Source organism: Limulus polyphemus, unplaced genomic scaffold, assembly GCF_000517525.1.
Source record: "Limulus polyphemus unplaced genomic scaffold, Limulus_polyphemus-2.1.2 Scaffold44, whole genome shotgun sequence".
NCBI classification, from domain to species: domain Eukaryota; kingdom Metazoa; phylum Arthropoda; class Merostomata; order Xiphosura; family Limulidae; genus Limulus; species Limulus polyphemus.
This window is the reverse complement of record NW_013665654.1, coordinates 857,756-867,756: the sequence shown is the minus strand read 5'-3', so window position 1 is coordinate 867,756 and position 10,001 is coordinate 857,756. Positions and strand designations below refer to the sequence as shown.

The window sequence follows — 10,001 nt, the reverse complement described above, 5'->3', positions numbered from 1 at the left end:
AAAAAACACGCCTGATTTAAATAGTCACACCTGAACGCTCACATCCTTTTAATTATGTTTGAAATTATGAACATTGCTCAACATCATGAAAATTAAACCTTATTTTCAATAAGCAATCCTGAAAAATATTTGGGGGTGCTTAACTTTTTTCCAGGTGTATATATATATTATTTTTATACTAATTTGTAGTAAATCTCTTGGCACAGTAATTGAAAACATACTTGATGGTTCCTGACCAATTTGTTTCTTCTTAGGCACTAAACTCATTACAGCGGCTTCCTTGATTCCATAGTGGTCCAAGGTGTTGATGCGCTTCCAACCATTGATCGTTTTGGTTGTTAAATCTTCATCAGCCAAAATCAGATGCCCTCCTCTACCATGGCGCCATTCTGTGAGTATTAAGTCTTACAACGTTACTTTCTTGTTAACACAGTTTTGTTTAATATTTCATTGTTATGATACAAGGAAAATCAATATACAAAAGTATTAGCAGATTAATTTTTTTTAGTTAAAATATTTTCAAGCAAATATTTATTTAGATGCAATTAGTGACACAAGTCCTGGGTGGCACTTTTCAGGATGCATCAGTTTTTACTGTTCGTAGAAGATTAATATTAACTTTTAAGATTAAACTACAAAGTTTTAGAGCAATTTTAAAAGTTTTCTGATTAAAGGATTTAATTTCATTTTTAGCTTTACATTATAAATGACTAATTCAATTTTATTCTTGAAATTTTCAGTTCTTCCTAAATATGAAAGAGTAACTTATAAAGAGCTATTTCAGATGTTAAAAGTCTGGAGTGAAAGAAATATTGAAACAACCCAATGAAAGTGTAAACTCCTTCCTAGCTACATATAAGTAAACACTACAGCAGCTTTATTTACTCTTTGAAGAAATAACTTTCTTTGATAAATTTTGATACATCTTTTTAATAATCATAAAAATAATACTCTATGGTGGGCTTAGATCAGGTATGGAGGCCTAAAATCCTTGTAAGCTCCCAACTTTCCTCTTGTAAATATATACATGTCAGGAAAAAGAACTGTGGTTACAATTTTACTTTTAAACTTACAAAATACTTAACAGTTAAATTAAAAAAAAGGCTCTTTGTTTGTCAACTGTATGCACATTACAGGGACACAGTGCCTTCAATGGTTGATAAGAGTAATTTAGTAAGGACATGTCAGTGATATCACTTATTAGTTGAAGGCTCAAAGAATACTCAGAAGATGTTTTCTGATAATTTTCCCCATAGGCATAAGAATTATATATCTATATCTTTTTTTAGACTAATTCTTTTAGATAGTTTATATTTGTCCTGCCATTACTAGTAATAGAGTTTTCTTTCTTTCAATTTGGATAAGAGAACAATGGTGATGCAGAACAAAAGACTTTGCTTCAGTGATTCAGAATAGAGATACTGGAGGAAAGAAAGAGAATGGGAAAATGATCAAGATGCAGTTCAGTTTCATCAATTTATGGTATCTCTCAGTTTGGTTGTGGATGAGGATTTGGAAACAGGCATGAGTCCATTTTCAGCATCAACAGTGATTGGAGCCGCATATACAGTTAGAAGCAAGCTTGACTTTTACCTACCCAGTACCTGCAATATTAACACACAGAATGAGTGAGACAGCGAGTTAAGTGTTGGACCTGATCTGATCATCTTTTGTGATGTGGGCAGCTGGCCACACCTGATGCAAGATGGAATAAGGATTGAGCTTGTTATGCATGCAAGGCGAAAGAATTGGTTCATCAAAAAACTGGAAAATAGTGAAAAGCTACTTAGGTCCTGGTTGTTGTTTTCTCCCTTAAAAGAAACTCTTTTACTGTTTCTGTTGCAGGCTCTTTAATACTTAAAATAGTGCCTTTGGAAAAGAAGGATTCAAAGCTTGGTGCAAGTTAAAATCTCCCACTGGAGAAGAAGAAAATAGCTTTGCTCATATCTGTGCCTTTAATCAATGGAAGGATTTCTCTATCAGACTTGAGAGAAGAGCAACGTGGACAAAGAACTTGAAATAGCAAAATTGATAAAGCTGTGGAACAGAGGAAGATAATTCTTGAGTGAATCTGTGAGTGCATTATGTTCCTGGCAAAACAAAATCTTCCATTCAAGGGACATAGAGAACGTACAGCTGATGGCACCAACTCGGGGAATTTTCTTGAACTGGTGAAACTTTCGGGGAAGTACAACCCAGTTATTCAGAATCTCTTAACAAAAATTCAACTGCTGACAACCAACATCATCTCATTCATTGACTTCATTCCTCTTGAGGGAAATACTGCAGAAGCTATAACGAATCAAATAATCAACAAGATTGAAAAATATGGCTTGAAACTACACAGTTGTTATGGTCAGGGATATGATAACACATCTACAATGGCTGACGTGTATTATGGAGTCCAGCAGTGAATTCTGAATGTCAGTCCTAATGCTATTTCATGCAGCAACCACAGTTTGAACCTAGTGGATGTGGATGCTGCAGGAAGAACACCCAAAGCTGCAACATTTTTGGAGTGGTGGAGTGAATCTATGTGTCCTTCGGTTTCTACTTATAGATGGAACATACTTTAAAAAAAACACATCATAAATCATCTCAAGCAAACTCTGATAAACAATGATGCCATTTCTGCCAATGAATCCAACATAGGGGATTGATTGATGAGCTTGAGGAACTTTGAGAATCAATTACTAGGAATATTGATCCCAAAGATGGTGCTTGAATTATTCTTAACAATATTATGTCATACAATTTCATTGTATATCTGAAGGAACTCAATGATGTTCAGAAGAATCTACAAAAACATGGGTTGGATCAATGTGCAGCAGAAATGAATGCTCTTTCATTATTCTTTAGTGAAGAAAAGGATTTCATGTTACCCAGGCTTAAACTAAAGCCATTATGTTCTGCAAGGAACAACCCAACTGAGCACTGGTTGAGGAGGAAGTGGAAAATGGTAGGAGAAAAGTTGAATGATCATGGTCTAAATCTGAAAGAAAACATCAGAAAAGAGCAACTGTAGGTTATTTACCGACTCAAGAGTGAAATTGATAGATGATCGCAACACCTGAATCATCTAAACCTCTGCTTCAGATTTCTTAACTTGAAAGACCTCTTGAATGTTGAAAACAATCATAAACTTAACAAAAAATTAATTCAAAACTTCCAGGGAAGAGATCTAATTACTCCAATGCCATACCAAAAAACTTCAAGAACATCATAGGGAATGATGTGGCAAATTGGGAAATGCTGGATTTGCTGAAGTGGATCGTGAAGTGGTCCTACAATGAATATATATTTACCAAACTTGACAATTGTGCTGCACATATTCTTCACAATGTGTGTGTGTCTATAGCAAGCTGCAAGTGAAGCTTTTCAAGCTCAAACTCATCAAAACTTAAGCTACAGGCCACCATGAGTCAGTCTCAGTAACTCAGCCATCCTTTCAATCAAATTGGAAGTTGCAGAAAAAAAAAACTATGATGATGTAATTCATGATTTTGCTACAGTTAAGGCCAGGAAAATACATATTTGATACACGTTAGAGATGCTATTGACAGATAATGGCAAAACCAGTGTATGATGCAGTTTGCATTACCTGCAGATTGTCTGTTAAATAATACATTACAAAAGATGAATTATCAGTATAATTCATGCTTTATACGATCAATTGAAGGTTCTATAAAATACAAAAAGTTTGTTATTTAAAGGGTTGACTCTAAAAGTATTCATAACTACTAAAGTGATATTCTTTGTGAAAATTTGTGTATTTAACAAATTTTATTCTTTCTGCTTTATTCTTTTTACCATTGTTCGTGCCATACATGTTGGTAGGGCAGCTATTTCAAAGGCTCACCTGATTCATCTTATGAAAATCCCACTTCAAAAATATTCTATAAAATGAATACATTTTGTGCTCATGGGCCAGTTTGACAATATTCAGCTCAAACTCGTATAGATCAATTTGTAAAATACATAAAATAAACATTTTGGAACCTAAAAGCACAACTGATACACAATTTCAATTTGTGAACACCCACATGAGAACAAGGTCAACATTGCAATCTTTGAGGTCTTCTTTGAGTGCACAATTAGAGGATTACCCAAATCTTGCCATAATATTACACAAAATAATCAGAAACAGTTTTATTTAAGGCACAATTTAGTGTACTATTTTACTTACAGACCCTAATTCACCATGGATGTAGTTTTTTTTGTTTTAATCAATAAATGCAGTAACATTAGGTAGTTTGGTGCCACAAAATTATTTTTTATGTGAATTTATTCAAAGAAGATTCTTATACATCTTTAATTTTTTTATCATCATCATCAAGCATGTGGATATTACAGTCTTAAAATATTTTCTTCTATCAATACTATTTTATATTTTCATTCTAGCTTTATAGAGACTGAACATCAAGGTAAGTAAGAGTAGAGCTTGCCTAAATCCACATCACGAACAGATGGTCTCAGTGAAAATGGAGTGTTTTTGTACAAAGCATCCAGAATCTTGGCCTTGACCTGAGTAATTGTATCACAGCTATTGACACGGCACTGTAGTTTTTCATCCAGTTCTTCATGGACTACATGAATACACTAAAAACAACAGAATAATATATACATCATCAACTTACTCTTATCTGGGTGCACCTTTTTTTCTGTAACAACATGGAAATTAAAAATTTTTTTCTACTATTCTTGAAAGTTTGGGTAGTGTTTTATCTACAAGTAAAATCTGTAATCTGAATTTATTATTACTGGCAGCTATGACATGAATCTGTGTTTAAATATCTTAATATGGATATAAACGTTTCGGCTAGTTACAAAAATTATTAAAATTAGTCTTATATCTTCACTTCCTCCTACTCACTGAGCAAGACAAATATCTTATTTGAATAAAATATTTAAGATTTGTTATCACAATATTAATAAAAATTTTAGTGTGAAGTCAAAGAGTAAAATAACTCAAAAAAATATTTTCAAACACTAAAGACAAATATTCCATTCATAAATAGAAATTTCAACTTTGAAAAAATAGCAGCACAGGATTTAAATAAAAAAGTAGATAGTGGTTTTAAAAACTTTGTTGTTTAAAATTATCTTCAAAGTAATCATAACATGAAGAATAATCTAATACAAATCACTTACAAGAAACTTTAGTGACTCAAGAACTTACCACAATGCTGAAATCTGTTGGCTCACGAAGAAGTCTTTCTTCAGAAAGTGAGTATCGAGCATCATGGGTGATAAAATCAACTGGGCCTTTTTCAACTTGATGTTTAATAGCACTGAATAGCAGAAACAATGAGCTACCTGCATAGTCCTAAAATATCAAAAAGGTATTCAGAAGGTTTTATAGGTTAAAGAAATATAGTATGCATAAAAAAAATTGTTTAACCTTACTCCTAAAAAACTTATTCTGTAAAAGTCTTAGAAAGACTTAAAAATAGTATATAATAACTTAACTAGTTCAGAGTTATTATAACCTATTGTAATGTATAATATGAATAAAAAAGCAATCACTTTGAACCTAAAATTGAATTAAAATTCTTTTTCTCTCCAAGACTCTTGGACCAGTATTTTAAAACCAGAACCATATGTGTTCAAATGTCCTACAGCTCAGTTACCATCCTTAGAGAAACAATAAGTCAAGGTGAAATAAAACCTACACATTGTTTGTATTTAAGAAAGTTAAATTATATTATGTAATTTCTTTCTCAAGCAATAATAAACCTTAAGTTCTTTATCATTGAGCACTGCATATCTGACAGTTCAGAGCAATTGTTGAGTTGATTATGTAACAGTTTAAGTTAGATATTTAATAAACTGTGATGGCCCAAAACAGTTCAGGTGGCCATAAGCTGGACAACTGTAAAATGAATATCTCGAAATAAAGATATCAACCAGAATCCTCAGCTTAATGAATCAACCACACCCCAACCCTATTAATCTTACTATGTGTTGTTTAAAAACAAATGAAGGACCTTCTGAAGCATATCTTCAAAAACAAATGTTTAATGATAACCAAAAATTAAAACCCTTGTTTTTCTCTCTCTTTACAAAAAAATATGAGTTTTCTGTTTATCTTTTATTTCTAGCAACAAAATAAAACATTATGAAAATGCTATACAAGTAGCAGCTACTAAAATAGAACGTTTTTATCTTACTTTTATATAGTTGTACATGCAGACAGCCATCCAATTTGTTAGCAGTTTTTCTACCACAGATTCAGTCCTAGACAACAGATTATGAAAAAAAAAAAGAGAGAAAAACACACATTAACTGTGCATGATAGCAAGTTTAACTTTTATAAAATGGACAGTCAAACAGTTAATTACATTTATCTCATTTTTCAATATATTTGTTACTAACATTGGTTTTTGAATTGTAATTTTATTATTAACAAATTTTATAAAGTATATTACTAGACAATTTACCTTGCACAAAACTAATGTTCACAGAAATATCAAGGCTTTGATTTAGAAAGTAGCTAACTTGTGCAAAAGTTAGCCTTTTTGTAATCCTTCCTTTTTCAAACCTTTATATAAACTTCAGTCTCAAACAATTACCATGACTAAACTAAAAACATACACAGTAAAAACAAAGTTTACAAGCAATGTCTAATTCACACTTCAAATACTTCTTGTTACTATTAGCATTAATACAGAGTATAATATTTTCTCTCTCATAAAATCATTGGTGGCTCAGAGGAGGAAAAGAAGGCCATTCCTCCTCAAAGATCTTGGACAAATAAACTATTTTTTACTTTTTTAAATTAATAACCATTTTATTTGTTTTGGGAGTAAAATTCTTGAAATGTGCATATTTTTTGTAGCAAAATTTTTCCTTTTTTTGGTTTTTGTTATCTGTACAATTTCTCTATACATGCTTCAGAAACAACTTACTGGGTTTAACAAAAATTTTGAGGCTGGCCACACAGCTAATGAAACCAATTAGAATTTAGGTTTAAAAAAAAAATGAAAATCATTTCAAGAAAAGGAGCATGCAAGGCCCACAAGGTTGTAGTGATCAAGAGCTGGTATAAATCTAATATTATGTGATTGTTTTTTTTTAAGAATATAAACAATTAAAAGTGAGTTTAATTAATGTGCAGTAACTTGGTTAAAAAGTATGATGATTTATCTTGATTTAGAGACTATTTTGGAGTATTGTAGTTTGAAAAATAGTCACTTCTTGTCTGGCATGATGACAGTTGGTGGTTATCAATATGTTTAGAGCTATGAAAGACCAATGACTTGAATTCACTTAAATAAATTGAGACAACCGAAGTATGTAACTTTTTACTGTTCTATATTTTTGAGATTTGGGATAAACTTTCACTGGCCTCCTCCTCAATATTATCCATGAGCCATTGTTGGTAAACAACACTTTCCATCTACCATCTTTAGCTTTACATCACTTATCATGTAATTGTTTAACAATATAAGAACTGCCAGAAAAGGTAGTTTAAATAGTAAATTTCTACAGATTTCTAAAAATACATAGGCATCCATTTTGTTTGTAATAAATGATTCACTTGTTTTTAATTTAAGAAACATACTGATGTTATTCTATTTTGTTATTATTTTGGAGGATAAAGTTCACGCCCTGTAAATGATTTATAGGAAATTATGACACAAAGTAAAATATATGTATACTATCAAATAATACTATACATAGGACATAATAGCCAACTGATGAGCATAGTTTATGGAAAAATAAAATAGAAATAACACTAACAAATTACAAAATTCAGTGCATGTAGAAACCTTACCTCCTAAGCATCAACTGTGGATGTTTGGTTCCTACATACTTGTGTATCAGTTTTAATAGAAGTTCTTGAAGTATCCTAAATTACAAATTAAGATGAACTTGTTAATATATGTTGAAGGTTTCAAGCACTATAAATATGAAACAATTAATGAAAACAAAACAAATAAAAACTATGGATTCAAATTCTTGCAAAAGAATTGCTAGATTTAAACTTTAATTATTAACCAGTCTGCTAACAGAAAAACTGAGAAGACCTAAAGTTAACAGCTAATTGAAACAGCCCAATTCTTTACCCTTTTTGTATGCTTATGTCACACATTTGCTTTGAACGAACCTTAAGTCTGCTTATTAATTTTATGCTTTTTAATGCACCCTTTCAATGATACAGCTTTATCTTCTCATGCAGCATGCATGGAAGTACACCATTTTGTTTTAATGACTAAAATCTTGGTTGTGAAAAAAAAAGCATATCCATCAGTAATTATTTAACTATTTGTATAGTAGATACTTCACATGCAATTTAACGTTATACAGTTTAGTCTGTTCATTAACAAATTATAAAAAAGTTATTGTAATCAAGATACAATCAAATTAAATCATTCTATAACTGCTTAACAACTGTACTTACTCTGTAGCATAGTCTAATTTCTCCAACAAAATGATCATTACAAGAGATGCCACATTCACCCTGTTTGAGGAAAAATGAAATGTTAGTTAATTACCATAAAAATCCTGCTCTTGAAATATTTAAAACAAACAAAACGTTGACATAAAATACACTAAACTTACTTTCTTTTGAAATAAACTGTTGCATTCACAACATATCTGAAAATAAATGTGTTTATACGTTTTAGACAACAGTAGAAAATGCAAAAAAATTCAAAAGAATGTCAAAATCTTTAATTGCATTTTTTTAAATAAACACACTATCAGAAAACATTTAAGGTTTGTTGATCAATTCAGAAGACTACTTGGTTACTGTCATGTTGCACTTAACTCAAAACATGTTAGTTAGTGACTGTTTTCTTAAAAGCACACTTCATCTATTCATTAAAGAGTTATTTTCAGTAGTTTTACGATTAGTAGAGTAATATAAAACATAAGGTGACTACAAGTTTGCATACAAAATAATACACATTAATAGTGAGTTAAATGTAATACATATTAATTTATCATGTATTAATTTCCAAAATTACTTTTGAAATTTGAGAATAATTTAACTTAAGACAGAATTTTCCAGCCTTTTCTGAAGGTTAAGCTATTTTCATTTTGTTACAGATTTGGCAGTCTACAATTTTTAAGTGAATTTTACATATGCCTTTATTAAATTTACAGTAATAAGAATGTAATTGTAACTAGCATATCCTTCAAAGGAGTTTGCTGTTGGGCAAAAAAACATCTCTACTTCCTGCATGAGACATGGTTTTTAAAAACATACAACTATATAAAAACATTCTGTGACTGATCTGTAAATACTTCATGATCACTGTTTTGTAGTGATCAGTATATTGTGAAACATGAAGTTTCTAAAATTATGAAATTGGAATCTTTTTTTAAAACCTTTTCACATATTACTTGTAAAGATAAAAAGTTGAATTTCACACTTACTTGTCTCTAATTGTGAAAGTTTTCTGGTTCTCTAATGTGTCAATGAAGGTTAACAAGAAAGGCTTACAGTAAAGCAGTTGCTCAAACTGGGTCATTGCCAACTGATGTGTGGTTCTAGGTCCATTCAGTTGCTACAAACACAAAGGAATAAAATGTTTTTATCAATTAAGGTTAACAAGAAAGAATTGCAGTAAAGCAGTTGTTCAAACTGGGTCATTGCTAGCTGATGTGTGATTCTAAGTCCATCCAGTTGCTACAAACACATGAGAATAAGAAACATATGAAATTTTCCTAAGTTAGTTTGTAATACCCAATGGTGACATGACACTTAGAAAACATGTAATAACATGCACATTGCTTATTAATTCTAAATTCAGATAATAAGAAGCTCTAGCTCCTTTGATTCATCAATATTCATACAAAACATGTCACTCTTTATTATTTTTAACTTGTATGATGTGCTCATTAATCCTTCATACACAATCAGTCTAAATGATTGAGGGAAAAATAAAAATTAAGATTTTAATTGCTCAAAATAACAATTGCAGTAAGTATGTTAGTAAAATATTTATATACAAAACCTAATCAGCTACTTTAAATACTTTATTACTTTTTTC

General features: G+C 30.8%; 1 protein-coding gene across 5 annotated transcripts in view; it reads right to left on the bottom strand.

Moving 5' to 3' along the window:
* LOC106462152 (plexin-B-like) overlaps positions 1-10,001 on the bottom strand; it is a 161,569-nt gene that overhangs the window by 5,977 nt on the left and 145,591 nt on the right. For all 5 annotated transcript variants that reach the window (XM_022389620.1, XM_022389615.1, XM_022389626.1 and 2 more), the window contains 7 exons: positions 9,385-9,515; positions 8,405-8,464; positions 7,778-7,852; positions 6,171-6,237; positions 5,180-5,326; positions 4,446-4,599; positions 222-389 (listed from right to left, as the gene is read on the bottom strand). In XM_022389620.1, the coding sequence (XP_022245328.1) occupies positions 222-389; positions 4,446-4,599; positions 5,180-5,326; positions 6,171-6,237; positions 7,778-7,852; positions 8,405-8,464; positions 9,385-9,515 (802 nt within the window). The remainder of the gene's footprint in view (positions 1-221; positions 390-4,445; positions 4,600-5,179; positions 5,327-6,170; positions 6,238-7,777; positions 7,853-8,404; positions 8,465-9,384; positions 9,516-10,001) is intronic.